Below are 21,511 nucleotides of genomic sequence, written 5' to 3'. Positions count from 1 at the left end.
CTACAATGAGGTACCACCTCACTTTAATGGCCATCATTAAAGTCTACAAATAACGGGACTTCTCTGGTGGCCCAGTGGCTAAGACTCGGCGCTCCCAGTGCAGGGGGCCTGGGTTCGATCCCTGGTCAGGGAACTAGATCCCACATGCCGCAACTAAAGATCCTGCACGCCCCATATGCCGCAAATAAGACCTGCGCTGTCAACCCAACTTAAAAAAAAAAGTCTACAAATAACAAATGCTGGAGAGGGTGTGGAGAAAAAGGAACCCTCCTACACTGTTAGTGGGAATGTAGATTCGTGCAGCCACTATGGAAAACAGTATGGAGGTTCCTCAAAAAACTAAAAATAGAGTTGCCATATGATCCAGCAATCCCACTCCTGGGCATGTATCAGGACAAAACTATAACTTGAAAAGATATATGCACCCCGATGTTCACAGCAGCACTGTTTACAATAGCCAAGACACGGAAGCAACCTAAATGTCCATCGATAGATGAATGGATAAAGAAGATGTGGTATATATATATATATACAATGGAATACTACCCAGCCATAAAAAAAGAATGGAATAATGCCATTTGTATCAACCTAGATGGATGGACCTAGAGATTATCATACTAAGTGAAGTAAGTCAGAAAGAGAAAGACAGATATCATATAATATCACTTATATGTGGAATCTAAAACATGACACAGGAAATTCCCCGGCAGTCCCAGTGGTTAGGACTTGGCGATTTCACTGCCAGGGTGTGGGGGTGCGTGTGTGCAGGGCCGGGTTCGATCCCTGGTCAGGGAAATAAGATCCTGTAAGCCATTCAGCAAGGCAAAAAGTAAAAACTAATTAATTAATAATTTAAAATAAATAAAATAAAATATGACACAAATGAACTTATTTATGAAACAGACTCACAGACATACAGAACAGACTTGTGGTTGCCAAGGGGGAGGAGGGTGGAGGAGGAATGGATTGGGAATTTGGGATTAGAGATGCAAACTATTACATACAGAATGGATAAACAGCAAGGTCCTACTGCATAACACAGGGAACTATATTCAATATCCTGTAATAAACCATAATAAGAAAGAATATAGGACTTCCCTAGAGGGACAGTGGTTAAGAATCCGCCTGCCAATGCAGGGGAGGGACACGGTGTCAAGCCCTGGTCCGGGAAGATCCCACATGCTGCGGAGCAACTAAGCCCGCAAGCCACAACTACTGAGCCCGTGTGCCACAACTACCAAAGCCCACAAGCCTACAGCCCGTGCTCTGCAACAAGAGCAGCCACTGCGATGAGAAGCCCGCGCACTGTAACAAAGAGTAGCCCCCGCTCGCCGCAACTAGAGAAAGCCTGCGCGCAGCAACGAAGACCCAATGCAGCCAAAAATAAAATAAATAAATTTATATTAAAAAAAAAGAATATATAGGGACTTCCTTGGAGGTCCAGTGGTTAAGACTCCACGCTTCCACTGAAGGGGGCACAGGTTCGATCCTGATCCCACATGCCACGCGATGCGGCCAAAAAAATCCCCCCAAAACGAGTATATATACATACCTATATATGTATGTATATATATATGTATGTATATATATATGTATGTATATATATATGTATATGTATATGTATAACTGAATCACTTTGCTGTATATCAGAAATTAATACAACATTGTAAATCAACTGTACTTCAATAAAGAACAAATCAAAAAAAAAAAAAGAAAAGAAAAACTGTTTTTCTGAGATAAAATTTTCCACCTACTGAATATGAACTTCAGAGAATGAGGCAGGGTTCAGTGAAATATACACAAACACTGCAGGAGAGCAGCTGGACAATTGGGCAACATGTTACAAACCCTTAATATTTTACATACTTTCCCACTCAACAATTGCAGTTCTAGGAATGTATTCTAAGGAAATAATCATATGTGTCAAAATTTAGTTGCCAGGATGTTTATCACAACGTTGCTTATAATAACAAAATAGTAGGAACATCTTAAATTTCTATTGTCAAGTTTTGGTTAAATAAATTATAGCACATTTACCCAACAGAAAACAATATAGTAATGAAAAATGTTGTCACAGGAGTATATATAATGGCATGAAAAGATGTTAAAGAAAAATCGTTAACGGAAAAAATTAGACTAAAAACCAGCTTTGTACAATAATCCTGTTTAAACTGCACACAAATACATATTATAGGACATATATGTTTTGTTAGTAGTTCCTATCTCTTTTTTTTTTTTTTTTTTTCAGGCACAGCTTTTTTATTATTTTTTGTTTGTTTTGTTTTGAAATCAGTAAAAGAAACTGGGTCCTAGAAGCTGCAGTGATCTAAGCAGCAGCAAGTTTGTGCATTCATCCTCTTGTTTTTGTTTAAATACGTTTAAATTATCACACTGCTGACACACCTCATTTGCATGAAATTCTGCACCATATATACTAATTGTGATCAAGTTACCTCCCCCCATCCCGGGGTGGGGGGGAAACTACCCTGGAAGATAATTTTCACTGAAATCTAACCAAACTTCATTAAATAGACTGTGAGAAGATTATAAATGATATGAAAAATAACATTTGGCCATCAACTTAAAGAATTGGTTTACCTATACAAATTTTTGTAATTTTTAATATATTCTACCATCATATGGTCCTCAGAATTAAAGCATAATGAACAGAAAAGAAAAGGAGAAAGAATGCAACTGAATGCTAAGGCAGAACATCTTGCCAGAAGTAATGAAGGTAGAGTATATACTAAGTATCAAGTGCAGAATTTCATAGGGCCAACAAGGTAACAGTCTATATTTTTCACTTACACAGGCAAAGTGGATTTTGCAATTACCAGTTACCTTAAATGCACCAAATAAAGCTCCTAAAATTGATACTACAAGGCGCCACCTTAAGTTTTCCAGGCTGCAACTGTGCATAATTTTAAAATGGTTTTCTTAAATTTATTTATTTTTTTAAACATAACACGAGGAAGGTGTTAAAACTGGTGTAATAGCTCAATAGAATAAGTATTCCAGATTTTGGGAGGGATGAAGAGGGAGATATTCAGAACCCTTCACCAGAATCCCCCCAACTTGATCATAGTGGATTAATGATGTGCTTTGTGGATGTGGTTAGTCAATGACACCAGCTTGATGGATCTTTCTTTCGGCACCAAATCCCACTGAGTTATCTGGTCCCCTTGGCTGACGAAGAACCACTAGGCGAGGGGCATCATCCAGGGTGATGTTCTTCAAGCGATTGACCAACCTATCAGGTCGTGGAGCTGCAACAGCCTTGGGGCCTTTGCAGACTCGCCAAACATTGCAAGCACTGCACTTGCCAGTGTGCTGATTAAAAATCACTGAGAATTCCACCTCCTCTCTTGCCTGTAGCTCAATGCCATCCTGAACTTCTTTCACATGGAAAAAGAGCTTCTTGCTATCTCCTACTTCATAGTTAATGAAGCCAAACTGATCTTTCACACACTCCACTGTGGCCCTACGCAGGGGTGTGATGTTGTAGGCCATAGTCTGTGCATTTTGGCCCAGGACACACAATTGGAACTTGATGCTCTCCCCTTTCTGTAGGCAATCCCCTTTGTTGGCCATCCCAACTATGCCAAATGGATAGACCTCACCTTTCATATCTCCTTCATCCATGATCGCAATCATTCCTTGGTACTCAGTCTGTGTTGGATCAACACTCCTCAAGGGGCGAAGAGTAGTTCCTATGTCTTGATGGTGGGATACTGGTGTAACTTTTTTTAAAGACTATTATTAATTTTTTTTTTGTTTTTTGGCCGTGCCACGCAGCTTGCAGGATCTTAGTTCCCTGACCAGGGATCGAACCGGCCCCCCACCTTCCCCCTTCCCCCCACCCCCCATCCTCCCCTTCCCCTAGTCCCCGCCCCAGACAGTGAAAGTGCTGAGTCCTAACCATTGGACCACCAGGGAATTCCTTATTATTAACTTTTTAATAAGTACCAAGGAGCCAGAGAACAGTGTGAGGGCAATGAAAGAGGTACCAAATGACCCTCAGGCCCTGGCACCCATTTAAGATAAGAAACGCAGAATGTGGGATCTTAGTTCCCTGACCAGGGATCGAACCCGTGCCCCCTGCATTGGAAGCACAGTCTTAACCACTGGACAGCCAAGGAAGTCCAGAAAGACACCGGTTTGAATCCTGAGTCTTCTATTCCTATCCTTTTGATTTTTGGACAAGATTCTTTGGCTGTCAATTTTTCATTTGATTTGATTCTCTCATCTGTAAAATAAGGACATAATACTGTCCTGGAAAGGTTGATGGGAGCGTTTAAAAGGATAATGCTATTGAAATCCTCTCATACAGCTATGGGTGTTTGGGATGTTTTGGAAAATTCTGGTTCCCAGAATTGGCCTGGCCTCAGGGTTATGGAACGCCATGATCCTGTCAACTTTTGGGTGGGGTGGAGGGAGGCCATTTGCCTTGCCTCCACCTTGTCTGCAGCCAGTTCTGGAATGGAGCAGAGTTGCACAGTTGCCTGGTAACACCTCTGGGAATCCAGGAAGTTCAAGTTTTGGAAGCTGTGGAGGAAAGGAAAGGTGGGGTCTTGCATGTTTGAATTTAAGCTGACGTGTACCAAGTGGGTGCTGTTCTTATGTGATGTAAGTGATTCTAAGTACTAGAGCTCAGGTAATCTTTGTTTTGTTTTAATGTAATAGATACACAGGTTCAAAATTCAAAATGTACAACAGGGTGAAGAGTGAAAGATCTCCCTGTATCCCTGTCCTTTCATTTCTCACAACCCAGTCCCCTCCCCAGGGATGGCTGAGTTATCACCTTCACAGGAGTCCTTTAATAGCTGTGTTACAAGTATACAGGCAAATAAGTGAACATGTATTTTTTTTCTACCCTCCCTTTTACACAAATGGTAACCTACTACCTGCTTGGTAGGACCTTGCTTATTTCATTTCACCATGGCTCTTGTTCCCTATTTGATTTAATGGTTGCAGCTCATTCTACTGTATAGGTTATACCCTTTGGTCACCCAAAGCCCAAAGAAGTTGTTAGGTTGTTTCCAATCTTTCACTTTTATGATGTTGCAGTGAATTGCCTTGCATAGGTGCCACCTCATTTATCTGTAGGATAAAAAATGGAAGGAGAATTTCTGGGTCAAGTGTATGTACTTTTGCACTTTTGATAGATACTCTGATGGTTAAACTGCCCTCCAAAGGGGCTGTATCCATTTCAGGTGCCTTCTCCCAGGTAGGCTGTTTTTAACTTTTGGATCTCAGGTTGGTGGGTAATAAAAGGGAATCTCAAGGTAATTGGAATTTGTATGGGTCTCATGAAGCTGCTTTTGCTACTCCTCACTGACCCCCTTGTCCTTTGTTTCTAGGAACTGAGCTGGTGCTGCATCCTGTCAGTGCAATCCCTTCCGGCTGCTACAAGCAAGGGATTTGGGGTTTGCCCCTCAGCTTCCATAAGTGTCCTTTGCTGATACACCCAGAAATCTGTAGCTAGGGCATCTGTCCTCTCTTCCTGCATACATCCTGTTCCTTTTCCACTGCTTTGGCCATCCAGCCACCTATTCTGTGCTTTGGGGTTTAGCTGACTCCCAGTTTCATCAAAAGAGAGTTTTTGTTTTTGTTTTCCATGCTGTTGTTTTGGACAGTTTCTTTGGTAAAAACAGGAGAAAGATGACTCTTTGTCCTTAATTGAAAATCCTAAAACAAAGAGGCATGTATTATTATCATCCATTTTACAGGTGTAAACACTGACACTTAGGCTGGTTAGAAAGTGCATCCCTGTGATAAAATGACCCCAGAACTGGGGTTCCAGTTTTAACTGTTATTCTCCTTATGACCTTAGGTAAATCACTTCTTTCAGGTCTCAGCTTGACTAGCTGTGAAACCAAAATGTCTTAGAAGAAGCCCAAAGTCCCTCAGAAGCTGTCAGAGAACGGAGGGATGGGAGGGAGTAAGAGATGTTGGTGGTGCTCGGTCTTCCTCCGGAAAGAGCCCAGCTTTTTATCAGTATTGACATCACTGACTTATGCCTTAGATTTATTTTAAGAGGGTAATTAATGGGAAAAAAACAAACAGAAAAAAAAAAGGAAAATCATTGCACTATCTCAGAGGTTGTAAACTCATGGCTCATAGGCTGAAAGTGGCCTGATGACATGCTTTACTTCGTCCACAAAGTGTGTTTTAAAATGTTTAATTAGTTGCTAACTTTCTTTTTTTTTTTGGCTGCGTTGCGTCTTCATTGCTGCGCGCGGGCTTTCTCTAGTTGCAGTGAGCGGGCTTCTCATTGCGGTGGCTTCTCTTGTTGCAGAGCATGGTCTCTAGGCACACGGGCTTCAGTAAGTTGTGGCACGCAGGCTCAGTAGTTGTGGCTTGCAGGTTCTAGAGTGCAGGCTCAGTAGTTGTGGCGCACGGGCTTAGTTGCTCCGCGGCACGTGGGATCTTCCCGGCCCAGGGCTCAAACCCATGTCCCCTGCATTGGCAGGCGGATTCCTAACCACTGCGCCACCAGGGAAGCCCTAGTTGCTAACTTTTAAAAATCCAGAGATTTCATATAAAAATGTGTATCTCTGGGACTTCCCTGGTGGTCCAGTGTGTAGGACTCCGCGCTCCCAATGCAGGGGCTCTGGGTTCAATCCTTGGTCAGGGAAGTAGATCCCACATGCATGTCACAACTAAGAGTTTGCATGCCGCAGCTAAGAAGTCCACCTGCCGCAACTAGCATGCCGCAACTAAGACCTGGTGCAGCCAAAAAAAAAAAAAAAGATTGAAAACAAAATGTATATCTCTGGCTGTTCTTTAGAAGAATCAAAGATATGGCAGCTTGGGGTTCACAAACCAAACACACTGGTGTAGCAAACCCCAGATCCAGAAACTGGGCATCACCAGAAAGGATTAAGGCCCTTAATCCCACCTCAGATGATGTCCCTCCCCAGGGCAAAGGTAACCACACACCAGACTTCTAACAGCATAGATCAGTTTTGTCTGTTTTTGTAATTTATATAAGTGCAATCACACAGCCTGTCCTATTTTGTGTCTTGTGTCTTTCACTCAACATTATGTTTGTAGGCTGCATTCACATGATGGCACATAGCTGTAGTTCATTTGTTTTCATCGTTTTATCATGTTCCGTTGTATAAATATCTCACAACCTATTTATTCGGCTGTTGGTAGACATCTGTATTGTTTCCAGATTTTGGCTAGTATGAATCTCACTGCTGTGGACATTCCTGTACACATTTATCACACATATTGGCGCACACAGGTACGCATTTCTGTTGAGCATGTAGGCGGGGGTAGAACTGCTGGGTAAGAGTAACTCAGCCCAGGCTCTGCTTTGATAGAGCCGGCACATGTTTTCCAGAGTGGTTATACCAACCTACCTTCCTCCAGCTGTTGTGAATTCCAGTTGCTTGCCTTACTCATAGTTGTTACCTGACAGGCATTGGGTTTTGGGACCCCCAGACAACATGCCTTCTACAGGTTCTTCAAACTCTTAACCTTCTAATCGTACCTGAAATGAGAGAAGAATGAACGGCTGTCCCAAGTCCTCTCAAGGGTACCCGCTTTTCCTCTTGCTTTCTAATACTTGACTGGGATTCCTTTATTTTATTTTAAAATATTTATTTATTTATTTGGCTGTGCTGGGTCTTAGTTTCAGGATCTTCGTTGCAGCACGCGGCATCGTTAGTTGCGGCATGCGGGATCTTTTAGTTGCGGCATGTGGGATCTAGTTCCCTGACCAGGGATCGAATCCAGGCCCCCTGCATTGGGAGCGCGGAATCTTAGCCCCTGGACCACCAGGGAAGTCCCAGATTCCTTTATTTTAACATTCATTTATCCCTCCAAACTGAGACGTGGAGGTTGGGAAGGAGTTAGCCAGGCAAGGCGGTGGGAGTGGGGAGACTGAAGAATGTTCCAGGCTGAGGTGAGACAAGAGCACGTTTAAATCTTCTAAGAGGCCAGAGGAAAAAAAGAAGAGTACAGTTCTCAATGTGGGCAGTGCTGCCTACAGAGAATATTTGAGACAGGACTGGGGGATGGGCCACTGGTGCTTCAAGTCAAGACCAGGAGGGTCCCGGAAAGCACAGAACTGCTCCCTGCCCAAGGAAAACACCTCCCTCCCGCACCCCCCCCCCCCCCCCCCCCCCCCCACTGCTGAGAAAGCCCTTAGAGAGAAAAGCAAAGAGAAAGTAAAAGAAGTTGATCTTGATTGGAGGGTGGGTAGGAGGTTGAGGCTGGGGGAGGGGGAATGGGGTGTGTCCCACTGTCACGTAAATATCCCCTCCAGGCGGCTCCAGAGCATATTTAAACCTCTGTCACCTGGGGCAGCCTTAGTTCTCTGAGCTCCTGGTACGAGCTTCTTCCCTTGGGTGGATTCTTGGCTTTTCTCCCAGCATGGCCCCCAAACACCAGTCTTCACTTCCACCCCAAGTAAAGAAACCGAAGAAACCAAGACGGACTCCTGCCTCCAGGCCAGAGGAAACGTCTGCTACTCCGAACTTGCCGAAGGAAGGTACGTCCGGACACTACGTTTTATTGGAGATTTAAAGGATTTGCAAGGATTGACTTCTAGGTGATTTTTTCTTTTTTTTTTTTTTTTTTTTGCCCCACACTTTTTGAGATGACTGCAAATTCCCCTGAAGGATTTTAAGCATGGGGTGCATGGATTAGGTGTATGTGAAGGAAGAACCAGAAGGGGTGAAAGTGGGAGGCCTGGAGCACGCGTGAGCTCGGTCCTGGCCCCAACCCCACACCTATGCTCCCAGCCCCCAGACTCATTCCTTTTGTCTTGGTCAAGTGACACCAGTAGCCAGCTTGAGGCTGGGGGAAACATAGGTGACCCCTCTCCTCTCCTCCACTCCTCCACGTGCCATCAGGTCCCTGAGTCCTGGTAGTTCCTCAACACCTCATATCCGTCCACCTCTTTCCTGCTGTTGCCGCCCGCCCATAACTCTGGCCCGGATTACTGCCCCCTCCTCCTCCTCTTGCTTCCGGCTTCCTCCTCCCTTCCAGCCAGAGCAAAGCCAATCATGTGACTCCCTGGCTTAAAACCCTTCCTAGCCTTCCCATTGCCCTCGAGGTACAGACTAAGAGACTTCCGGGGCACTGCCCACCTGGTCCTTGCCGACCTCTCCAGGTTCAGGCTCCCTCCGGCACCTTTAACCTCTCTTCACCTCCTGGGGCTCCATTCTTTCACCTCGGGGCCTGGAAGCCTGTCTGTCCTCTGCCTGGATCGCTCTCCTCTCCCTACCTGTGCATGCCTACTCGTTCTGCAGTTTCCTGCTGAAAAGTCACTCCTTGCAGGTATTCTCCTTTGAGCGACAGCTGCTGTGTGTTAGGAGCCCCCTTCTGCCCTTGCAGCACCCAGAGCCACCCCAGCCTGGCCTGTACATTCTAATTGTTGGTTTCATGTCTGCCCCACCCCCCATTAACACTTAACTTGGAGGTGAGGGCTGTGCTTTGCACACACACAGCTTGGAGTTAAGCACAAAGTGCATTGTTCTGGTGATTAGGCCTCCCGGATAGATTGCGGGTGTGGTGGGGCCTTCGCGGCAGGGGGGCAGCTGGAGGGGGTGAGGGTGAGTTTGGATAGGTCCTGGAAGGCAGGACAGCATTGCCCCAGGAAGTGACAGCGGGCTGGCTCAGCACAGAGGGGAGGGGCTTGGAGTCCACGAATCTTCCTAATTTGCTCACTTGGCTGAGGTCCACATTTGCTCATGGAAGGAGCACTGGATGAGGAGCCCTCATTGCAGAGCTCCTGTGGATCTGATGGGTGATGTGGAAAGTTTACATTTAATGGGTCTCAGTCCATCCCCTTCCAAATGAGATGCAAAGACCTCCTGCCCAGCTGATATCCCGATGTGGTAAAGCTGGACAGGGCTCGAAACCTGGCTGCATCCAGCTGTGTGACCTTGTTGGGCAAGTGACATAACCTGTGCTTCTTTCCTCTTCTGTAAAATGGGCTCAATAGTATCTGTTAGGCTTGCTGTGAGGCTTAAGTGGAAGTGAAACACAAGACAGCAATTGGCTCATAATCAGTGCTCTTGAGACGGACAGTAAACTCTTTCCCACTTGTGAGCAGCAAAATGTGGATGAGTCCTTCTGGTCGCCTCCTGTTTAGCTTCTTGGGAGAATTAACAGGACCAGAAGGGACGGCAAGGTGCAACCACAGTCCCTCCAAGGTGGTTCATCCTGGGACACTGCTGCATTTTAGGGAATGCCAGCATCTCTGTTCCAATCTTTAAGCTGTGGGATTCTCCTCCTTCAAAGGAAGCTGGGAAGGAGAAGAGAGAGGAATTCTGAGAGTGAGGTGAGAGGCCAAGGAGAGAATGCAGAGCTCCTAATGTTGGAGGGGAGAGAGACCACAGAGAATAATTCAGTGGGGGAATTCTCTCTTAGTGTGTCCATGCCACTCCCTTGTTTGCTGAAACTTGGCTTTTTGCTTTCTCTTTCTCTTCCACTTCCTAGTGTGTGCTCCTTGAATTCATCTTGAGAAGTGCTGTGGGAAAGGTCTGGAAGAACAGGATGGTCCTAAGGGCAGGGGTGGGAGCCTTGAAGCCCATTGCCTAATCAGAAGGCATTAGAAGGCTCCCTGGAGCCCCTGCAGATACATGGGAAACACTGGTAGATCAGGCACTTAGGAGATGCTCTGGGTCACTGGTACCAACCGGTGAGCAGGCTTTGTTTTGTGTATGAAAGCAGCCTTCAGCACAGTGTTTTTCAGACCGTTTCATCCCATTTGTGGGTCATGAAATCATTTTAGTGGAGAGTGACCTGCATTTAAAGAAAATAGAAGATTAATAGTCATCACACTCAGTGAGGGTAAGCATTGTTTTGTGTGTAGGTGTGTACTGGGTCCTAATATCAAATGTACCTCTTACTGTAATTCATGTCAAAAAAATGGAAAAACTCTGTCCTTAGGGCAGGAGCTTTGTTATCCATTAGCCTTGGCCCTGCCACCTGTATCAAAAAAAGTTGAGTTTATCTGTGAAATGAGGATATTAATACCTGTCTCGTATTTTGTGAGGACTGAAAGAGAAGGAAATGCGTGTATTTATCACAGCCTGTGGCCCATGCTACATGCTTCAGCAGTGCACTGGAGCCTGCTATTTTTGTTTGTTTGTTTGTTTGAATTTTTTAAAAATTTTATTTATTTTTGGCTGCACTGGATCTTCGTCGCTGCGCACAGGCTTTTCTCTAGTTGCGGCGAGTGGGAGCTACTCTTTGTTGCAGTGCACGGGCTTCTCATTGCGGTGGCTTCTCTTGTTGCGGAGCACGGGTTCTAGGCACACGGGCTTCAGTAGTTGTGGCACACAGGCTCAGTAGTTGTGGCACACAGGCCTAGTTGCTCCATAGCATGTGGGATCTTCCCGGACCAGGGCTGGAACCCGTGTCCCCTGCATTGGCAGGCGGATCCTTAACCACTGTGCCACCAGGGAAGTTGGAGCCTGGTATTTCTTTCCATCTCTGTTCAGTGACATCAAAGTGGTAGCAGGAAATTTGCCATGGTGGGAGTATTTATACACCACTGAAATCAGCAAATGCTACAAATCAAGGTTTTTGGTGTGTTTTTTTCTCTTCTGGGAGCTGGTTGTCAAACATTTCCCAGCTTCTCATTGGTGCTAATAATTCTTCCCTTAAAAATCCTGTCCAATTGGGATGGGTATGGATTGAGCTGGACTCAATTGAGAATAATAAGGTTTGGAGGAGAAAGATTAATTTCTGGGTTTTGGGGAAAGCCCCAAGAAGACATTTGTATTCTCTTCCCATGGACTGTCAGCCACTTAACATTTATCGATCACCCACCAATGGATTATCTTGAACATGAAAGACACTGCTTGAACTTTAAGAGCTGATAGTAAAATGTGAGTCCTGGAAGGCAAATAATCCAACCCCTGGTTTTGGTTATAAACACCCAAGGAGAGATTTCAGACTTTTTGTGTCCATGTCTTGGGGCCCTGCAGGAAGGAGTAGAGCAGTGAGTGGTACATTTGCATTACCTGGAAAGCACAGTTTAAACAGAAATGCCTTGGCCTTCCTGTTTCAAGACTTGGCCTCTAAAGCAGGCCTTGTTGGTCCTCTCTGACAGAGCGAAATGAAATTAACACAGCCGACTCCATCTTCGCAGTCGTGCGATGCAGGCGCAGTTGCTGGGACTGGCGCTTAGCACTCTGTACGGATTCTTGCAAGCTCCTTGAATTAGGCACTGAATTGGGTCAAAAGCACCCGCGGATGAATGTGGCACCTCCTCGCCTTCAGAGGACTTCCACTTTAGCGTGGCCCTGCTTAAACATCACCACTGACACAACGTTCCGTTTGTCAGCCTTTCTTGAATTTTGTAATTTCATAACAAATAGGCCAATAGAGGGAAAATGACTTGCCCAAGTGCACACAGCCTGCTGGGCAGAGCTTGGACTAAGAGCCAGGAAAAGGCCCTCCCTGTGAGTGGACTGGGCAGCTTCGGGCTTTGCAAACAAGCCTGACTCCGAAGGCAGCTTCCCTCTCTGGGAAATAGGATGGAGGTGCCGCCTTCCTTCCCTCACGAGGAGGGGCGCCCCAGTAGTGTCCCAGAGTGCAGAACCCAGGGTGGATATATTTCTGGGCTCCAGTGTCCTGAAGCCAGGCTACTACGAGGCCTGCGCCGTCGGGGGGCTGCAGACACCCCGCTCCCCCGCGCCACCCGGCCGACAGGGGAAACCGCTCCGCCACCACGTGACGCACCCGCCTGGGAGCCTGCGCGCAGCCTGGCGAGGCCCCGCCCCTCGGGCCGCCGCGCGCCCGTAGCGCGCAAAAGTCCCGGGTCGGGCTGGAGAAGGGGAAAGCGGGGGAGGGGAGCGCGGCGCGGGGGGCAGTCCCCGTACGTCGCGGCGTTCCTTCCTCCCGCCTCTTCGCCAGGTCCTGTGTCTCCTCGCCGCGGCTCCGCCCCCTGGTCCTGGCGCCCCAGCCAATGGTGAGGCGGCGCGAGCCTCTCTGGCCGGAGGCGGGGCGTGCGCGCGGGGCCTGGCGCGCCTGCGCCCTGCCGCCCGCCCCTCGCCGTGAGGAGGAGGTGGAGGAGGAGGCGGCTCGGGGAGATCGAGCAGCGAGCTGGAGCGCGGAGCGTGAGTGAGGGAGCAGAGCTGCCTGCCCGCCCGCCGCCGCCTCCCCTCCGTAAGCAGGAGCCCGGGCCGGGGCCCGGCACGCAGCCCCAGCCCCTCCGTCGTCGTCAGGCCGCGAGGGCAGCGCGCGCGAGCCAGGGGGAGGGAAAGCGAGCGAGCGAGCGCCGGGAGGAGGCGGCCGGACCGAGCGAGCGCCCGCGCGTGTGGCGTGAGGGGAAGCCGCTGCCCGCCCCCTTCGCCTTCCCTTCTCTCCCCCTCCCCGCTCCCCCCCCGACCGCGGAGCAGCACCATGTCGGCGCCGGCGGCCAAAGTCAGTAAAAAGGAGCTCAACTCCAACCACGACGGGGCCGACGAGACCTCAGGTGAGGAGCAGGCGAGGCGGGGGCCGGCCCGCGCCGCCATCTTCGCCTCCCGCCCGGCCGCAGGCCGCCGGCGGGGCCCGGGGCGCGCGGGGCGCCGGGCGGACGGGCCGGCGCGCGCCTCGGCGCCCTTTTTTGTGCGCGCGGGGCCGGGGCCGGGTGGCGCCGCGGCGGCGGACGGCGCTGCGAGGCGGGGGCGCTGCGGCCTGCTCGGCGCGGGCGGAGGAGACCCCCCCTTCCTCTCCCCCCTCCCTCGCTCTCCTCCCCCTCCCTCCCTCCCGAGAAGCCTCTCTTTATTGTGCTCCGCCATGATGCCTCGCTCCCATCAGCCGCCGTCGCCGCCACATGGTGCGGCCGGACGCGGCCCCGCGCCCGGGCCTCCGCGCGGCTCCCCCTTCGCGCCCGGCCCGCGGGCGGCGCCCCCGCACTCCCACCCGGAGGCCGGCCCCGGCGCGGCCCTCTGCCTCGAGCTGGGGCGGGGTGGGGGCGCGGGGAAGCACGCGGCCGCGCCGCGGCCCGGGCTGCTCGGAGGATGCTCTGGCTGGCCCCGGGCAGCCCCCACGTGGGGTGGCCACCTCGTCGCGGCAGGGCGCTGAGAAACCTGGCGCGGCGATCGGGGTGTCGGAGGGTCTTTACAATGGCTCGGAGCAAACCTACTGGTCTTTTCCGTAAAGGCTTTCTCGGCAGGGGGGCTGCACCACCCGGGCTGGTTGCCGGAAATGAACCGCGCGATCCGGCCCCTTCACGCCCCTTAGCTTTGTAGGTTTTGCGGTCTTTACCGGACAAAAGGGTACCTTTCCCGTAGCACACCCCCTTTTCCTGCTTTCCGTTCTTTGGCCCATCGTTTCTGACTGCATGCTTGCTCCCTGTAAGTGTGCTCCAAAGTCGTGTGGGGCCGCCTCTGAGATCAACCCGCCTGAAATTGGGTTGGAGGGGCGAGAAAGGTCGGATTCGAATCCGGGGGTTCATGTTCTTAGAAGGTAAAGTCGAGTGTTTACGGTGGTGAGGTAGTTCCCAGGGCCTTCCCTGTCTTTGTAGGCGTGTCTGATGTCTTAAGAGTAATCGATACTGAGCAATATTTTCAATTTCGTGTAAAAGGTGATTCCACTATGGAGATAGGTGGTGTCCTAATTTTTGTTATTGTCATGGGTTAGTTTCCGTATTTTAGTTAATAGCTGGTGCTACTCTATTGCAGGCATATAATGTGATTTTTTTTTTTTTAAAGAGAACTTAAGGATTTTTGAATAGCGTTTATTACTTATCTCATTATAGAAACTTTAATTGGTCTTGTAACGGAACTCGTAAAAGCGTTACAGTCAAACATTTTGACGAGTCTAACAGCATGGTTTGTGAATAGTCTTTTAATTGAAAAGTAATATGTCAACTATACACATGAACACGTGGAAAGCATGCCTTGTAGTAGGAGGCAAGTTTTTTTTTAAACAGCTTTATTGATATAGCTCACATCACAGACTGTTAACATCAGGAAGGAAAACCAGTTAAATTTATTTTCAAATTAGTATTGAGTCTCATGCACCTTTTTTTTGCAGAAAAAGAACAGCAAGAAGCAATTGAGCATATTGATGAAGTACAAAATGAAATAGACAGGTAAAGTTTTTCTCAATTTGCTTTGAGGTTTTCTGACATGCATCTTATGGTTTGGTAATCATTGAAACTATGGCCAAATACATCTGTATCTACTGGCCAAGTGGAGATGATTATAACTTAGTTGGAAATAGCTATATGAGGATTCAGTGTTACTTTTCTGTGAAACATTTTACTGTCACCAAAAAGTTTCTGATTAAAGTACATTGGCCTTGTAAAGACAGGGTTTGCTTTCATAGGCTACAAGTTGTCTGAGTTGCATTGTGTGGACTTGTGATAGTTTAGTATTATGGCATCAGTGTTGCTCTGACTTGCCTTATAACTCTGTTACTTGATTCGCAGCTTTTTTTTTTTCTTCTTCTTGATCTGCCTGAGGGAAACAATTGAAGTTGGCCTGGTAACTGGAGTAGATAGATATACAATGTTACCAAAATGCTGTTTGGGCACTTGAAGAACTGTCAATTATCTAGTGCCTATTGGTAAAGCTGATCAAATTGCCATCTCAATTTTGACTTGGGTCTCTGGCTACAAAAATCTAGGTGATTTGGTGATTATAAATACGTACTTTGCATTGTTCTAAAGCTAACGAGTAAATATTCTGTAATCTCGGCAATTTTTGTATTTGTTAAGTATCGTCCTTGTCAACGTGTCTTTTCATTTGCTTCAGACTTAACGAACAAGCCAGTGAGGAGATTTTGAAAGTAGAACAGAAATATAACAAACTCCGCCAACCATTTTTTCAGAAGAGGTCGGAATTGATCGCCAAAATCCCAAATTTTTGGGTAACAACATTTGTTAACCATCCACAAGGTATGTTGCGGCAAAGCATTATTAAAGGGTGTGGGATGTCCACTTGTTAAAGAGGGGAGGGACCTTGGTTGAGGACTTGGTCCACCATGTTGATTACATGCAGAGGTTGAAACAGGGAGAGGCTTGCAATTCATGCTTTCTCTTTAGAAGAGATCCTATTCTAGCTTGGGATTCTGTTTAATTACTTGATAAAAGAAAGTGACAGCTCTGACACTGAGCCATTTGGTTTTCAGTTTATAATGGATTTATGAAACCAAATTTGGGAAATTTTAAAAGGGATTGCTTGAGTTGTTTGTTAATGTTTGTTTAATAATCGTTTGGCCTATTTGCTGATCTAGTGTCTGCATTGCTTGGGGAGGAGGATGAAGAGGCGCTGCATTACTTGACAAGAGTCGAAGTGACAGAATTTGAAGATATTAAATCAGGTTACAGAATAGATTTTGTAAGTATCAGTAACTTGTTTGTCACTATGGAAATTAACTTGAGTATTGGTTAGAAGGGCTGTTTTGTATTGATTTCTAATTCTCTGTTTATTGTAGTATTTTGATGAAAACCCCTACTTTGAAAATAAAGTTCTCTCCAAAGAATTTCATCTGAATGAGAGTGGTGATCCATCTTCAAAGTCCACTGAAATCAAATGGAAATCCGGAAAGGTATTTGAGGGATTGTTGGGCATTGATATTTTCTATAGTTTGATCTAGTTGAACTATTTAATTAAATGTTTGGTGTTTTTGTGACGTGTTAAATGCAGTTCCTTAAAATATAAAAATGTCTATTTTGTTAAAGCCAAATACGATAGCTTGTGGTCTTATAAATTGTAGAGCAAGTTTTTGTTGAGATGGACTAAATCATTTTGGTTTCTACATGGGTGACTTACGGTTTCCCAAAACCTATTTCTGTCTGCGTTGGGTCTTCGTTGCTGCGCGCGGGCTTTCTCTGGTTGCGACTAGTGGGGGCTACTCTTCGTTGCGGTGCGCGGGCTTCTCATTGTGGTGGCTTCTCTTGTTGCAGAGCGCGGGCTCAGTAGTTGTGGCGCATGGGCTTAGTTGCTCCGCAGCCTGTGGGATCTTCCCGGCCCAGGGCCCGAACCCGTGTCCCCTGCATTGGCAGGTGGATTCTTAACCACTGCGCCACCAGGGAAGCCCTCTTTTTGTTTAAGTAGTAAATATATTTTAAATTATATTGTGTTAAGATAGTGGTTGTTTAAGTGGAACTAATTTTACTTAAAATAAAAAAAGAAAGCCAAGTCTAGATGGTAACTTTCAAGAAAAGCTTGACATACAAATTTGATGGCGTTCTTTGTAGACCTAAAATTCTTGGGCTTCTCTTTCTCTTTATTAGCTGTACTTTTTGTAACTTTCTTTAGATAAGAATAATAGTGTAGATAATGGAACGTCCATTTTTTTGCTCTGCTTTTGGGTTAAAACCTTATTTAAATTATAGGGATTTAAGGTGTAGTGAGCCTATGTCAAAAGTTCTTCCATCTTCATTTAGGATTTGACAAAACGTTCAAGTCAAACGCAGAATAAAGCCAGCAGGAAGAGACAGCATGAGGAACCAGAAAGCTTCTTCACCTGGTTTACTGATCATTCTGATGCAGGTGCAGATGAGTTAGGAGAGGTCATCAAAGATGATATTTGGCCAAATCCATTACAGTACTACTTGGTGAGTTGAGAGTGTTCTTTTATTCAAGGTTGCACTTGTTTCATTTGTTTGAAAATGAGTTCTTAAGGTAACTCTTGGTTTTTGTGTGTGTTTTTTTCCCTAGGTTCCGGACATGGATGATGAGGAAGGGGAAGGAGAAGAAGATGATGATGATGATGAAGAGGAAGAAGGATTGGAAGATATTGATGAAGAAGGGGATGAGGATGAAGGTGAAGAAGATGAAGATGATGATGAGGGGGAGGAAGGAGAGGTAAAAAGATTTGGTTAAATCCAAAAAGAAAATCTTCAAAGAATTCACCATGTTACTTTGGAGATTATTTATATTGTATAGTGGAACTGACTCAACAAATTGTGGGAAGACTTGTAGAAAAGATAGGCTGTTTCGTCCAAGGTTGAAGAAAATTTTGATAAGCTCATTGTATTAATGATGCAATTAGTTCTGCTTTTGTGGTTAGCTCTTATAACTGTTCAATTATGTCATTCCCTAGCCAGTACTTAATGAAAGTGCTGTGAACAGTGCAGCTGCTCAAATTCTGAGAAATCTCCCAAATAACAAAAATACGCATGTTTTGGACAAACTATAAAATTCTTAACGATCATATTGGGATAGAGTGGGTTTTGGTTTGTATTACTTGGTCTGAAAGATGTCTGATTTGGTTACTTCTGAAAAGTTAATTTGTCTGAAACATCACTGGGTCTTACAGTCAAGAATCAGATTGGGATACAGATTGGGGAACTCCCTGGTGGTCCAGTGGTTAGGACTCGGGCGCTTTCCCTGCTGGGTCCCAGGTCCTGTCCTTGGTCGGGGAACTAAAATCCCGTAAGCTGCGTGGCCCGGGGTAAAAAAAAAAAAAAAAAAGGAATTGATGAAGACTGATGTATAGTTCGACCTTCGTATCTGTGGGTTCCCATTTTTCAGATTCAACCAACAGCAGATTTTTTTCTTTTAATTCCAGAAAGTTCCAAAAAGCAGAATTTGAATTTTCCAAGTGCTGGCAACTATTTACGTTGTATTCACAACTATTTACATTGTGTTGGTTATTATAAGTAATCTGAGATAATTTTAAAAGTATATGGAAGGAAGTGGGTAGGTTGCATGCAAGTACTGTGCTATTTTATTTAAGGGACTTGAGCATCCTGAGGATTTTTTTTAATTTTTAAAAATTTATATATCTTTATCTGTTTATTGGCCATGCTGAGCGGCATGCGGGATCTTAGTTCCCCCACCGGGGATCAAACCTGTACTCCCTACAGTGGGCATGGAGTCTTAACCACTGGACTGCCAAGGAAGTTCCTCCCCCCCAGCCCCCCGAGGATTTTTGTATGTGGAGGGGGTTCTGAACCATCCCTCGCACATACCAAGGGACCACGGTGGAGATTCATAAAATTAATTTCCCTTGGCATGTCATGTTCTGTGGAGTCCGTCATGGTCCGTATGAGTATTGGGGATGACCTTAGAATTATGAATACTGGGGACTGACCTTAGAATTAACCCTAAAGATTAACTGCCTGCTTTTTTTTTCTTACAGGAAGATGAAGGAGAAGATGACTAATGGAACACTGATGGATTCCAACCTTCCTTTTTTAATTTTCTCCAGTCCCTGGGAGCAAGTTGCAGTCTTTCTTTTTTTTTTTTTCTCCTTCTCCTCTTGTGCTCAGTTGCCCTGTTTTTGAGGTCTCTTTTCTCCTTTATACCATGGCTCACAACTTACTTTGGAGGGAAATACCTTGAGCAGAATTCAGTGGGAAAAGAATCTCTACCCCTTTCTGTTCCAGATTCATTTTTATCCCTTCCTGTCTCAACAAAAACTTTATGGAATCAACACCACCATGCTCTGTGGGAAAAAAGAAAAACCTTCTGCTCCCTTAGCTCTGCTGGAAGCTGGAGGGTGCTAGGCCCCTGTGTAGTAGTGCATAGAATTCTAGCTTTTTTCCTCCTTTCTCTGTATATTGGGCTCAGAGATTACACTGTGTCTCTATGTGAATATGGACAGTTAGCATTTACCAACATCTATCTGTCTACTTTCTCTTGTTTAAAAAAAGAAAAAAAAAACTTAAAAAAACGGGGTTATAGAAGGTCAGCAAAGGGTGGGTTTGAGATGTTTGGGTGGGTTAAGTGGGCATTTTGACAACATGGCTTCTCCTTTGGCATGTTTAATTGTGATGTTTAACGGACATCCTTGCAGTTTAAGATGACACTTTTAAAATAAAATTCTCTCCTAATGATGACTTGAGCCCTGCCACTCGATGGGAGAATCAGCAGAACCTGTAGGATCTTATTTGCAATTGACATTCTCTATTGTAATTTTGTTCCTGTTTATTTTTAAATTTTTCTTTTTGTTTCACTGGAAAGGAAAGATGATGCTCAGTTTTAAACGTTAAAAGTGTACAAGTTGCTTTGTTACAATAAAACTAAATGTGTACACAAAGGATTTCATGCTTTTCTCTCAGAACAGATATACTTAATATGACTTCCCAAGTTTGACTTGTATAATGTTACTGTCAAACTTTGTCACCTTAACTTCGTATTTTTTGATACGCACTTTGCAGGATGACCTCAGGGCTATGTTGATTGAGTAAAGGGATTTGAATCAATGTATTAATGTCTCCATAGCTGGGAACCCATCATGGGTACAGTTTGACATCAGTTTCTGAAATTTTTCACATCATTTGGGATATCAGATTGCTGAAAACTCAGTTCTGAATATGTTGTACCCTTGATTTGTATCTCAAATTGCCATTTCAAAATATGGGCTTTTATTTACCTGGATATAATAGTGCCTGCCACCACCATCAGACAGACCTGGTGCTCTACTGCCGAGTTAATACACAGGGCGATTGTTGGCATGTCTTCACTGGCACTGTAAAATGTGGTCGAGAAGACAGGCTTTCAGAGTAAGAAGTCCGTATTGGTGGTAAGAAACTCAGGAGTACTTTTGTCTCAAAGTACCAGCTCTTTTAGCATATAGCTCTCAAATGAGACCTGTCTCTGTGAATCTGGGGGAGATGATGGACTCTGCTCTGTCTGCTAAATGCCATTGTGCATAAATCACATTTTGAGAAGCTACCTAATGCATAAGCTTTTTAATGCTGTAAAATATAGTAGCTAAAATTAAATGCCACTTAGCTTTTTCAGAGATGAATTAATGGACCGCCTGGTCAAATTCAAAGCTTTTTGATGTATAAAAACTTTATAAATGGAACTATTCCATCAATAGGCAAAGTGTAACGAAAACCTGTCTAGATGGATAGTATGTAATTTCTGCACAGGTCTCTGTAGCAAATACATCACTGTATACTGGTCAGGAATCTTGCTCCAATAAAGGAACATAAAGATTTTTTTGGCTGGGGTCATTCTCCTTGTTTTACAGAGAAATGTTACTACTTGCTTTTGGATTTAGATGATAAGCTAGTTTTTTTTTGCTTTGTTTTTGTTTTTTGGTCTTGTTATTTCCGTTCGTAGTGACTGGGAAATGGGGAGAGCTGCGCTTCAGATCATAGGTACATCTACGTGGAAAGGTATGTTTGGAAGTCATGGACAAGTTACTGTTAACTTGGAATGTAGTAGATTCGTGAGGGGATTCTGTATTTTGATTTTGAAGTCTCAGCATTTAAGGGACTTTTCACTACAGAAAAAAAAGTCACTTGAAGTAATACTCATGAAGTAAACCTGTGATTTTTGTTGCACACAGTGACAGCTTACCAAAACTGGTTTTTAATGTGCTGCTGAGGTCATGGCACTGTTAGGTTATTTAATCAAACTACAATGTTTATTTTGGGGAATGTGGTCAAAAAATAGGAGCCCCTAAAGGTAATTTCTTCCCAATTATTGAGACAACCCTTTAGCTTCTGCTGTGCCCATAAGTCTGAAGGAGTGCTAGGCTGTGAGAAGGCACAAGGGGCAAACTTAGTGTACTGGAAGATGGCTACAAAGTAGTGTGCTTTGTTTCCAGCTGCAAGAGTTCTTGGGCTGGCCCTTAGGCAAGT

The 21,511-nt window shown here is 45.5% G+C and overlaps 2 protein-coding genes across 2 annotated transcripts; one reads left to right on the top strand and one right to left on the bottom strand.

The window, feature by feature from the left end:
- Positions 1–2,884: 2,884 nt before the first annotated feature.
- LOC137770498 (cold shock domain-containing protein E1) lies at positions 2,885–3,681 on the bottom strand. Its single transcript, XM_068553204.1, has one exon. It carries the CDS (start codon positions 3,652–3,654, stop codon positions 3,115–3,117), a length of 540 nt encoding a protein of 179 aa, XP_068409305.1. The 5' UTR covers positions 3,655–3,681; the 3' UTR covers positions 2,885–3,114.
- A 9,321-nt stretch (positions 3,682–13,002) lies between these two features.
- SET (SET nuclear proto-oncogene) lies at positions 13,003–20,863 on the top strand. Its single transcript, XM_068552752.1, has 8 exons — positions 13,003–13,447; positions 14,995–15,052; positions 15,717–15,859; positions 16,198–16,301; positions 16,399–16,512; positions 17,354–17,524; positions 17,628–17,774; positions 19,054–20,863. Exons 1-8 carry the CDS (start codon positions 13,375–13,377, stop codon positions 19,075–19,077), a joined length of 834 nt encoding a protein of 277 aa, XP_068408853.1. The 5' UTR covers positions 13,003–13,374; the 3' UTR covers positions 19,078–20,863.
- Positions 20,864–21,511: the final 648 nt, after the last annotated feature.

This window comes from Eschrichtius robustus, chromosome 10 (genome assembly GCF_028021215.1).
Source record: "Eschrichtius robustus isolate mEscRob2 chromosome 10, mEscRob2.pri, whole genome shotgun sequence".
Taxonomy (NCBI): domain Eukaryota; kingdom Metazoa; phylum Chordata; class Mammalia; order Artiodactyla; family Eschrichtiidae; genus Eschrichtius; species Eschrichtius robustus.
Note: the sequence above shows the minus strand (reverse complement) of the source record. Positions and strands in the feature narration are given on the sequence as shown.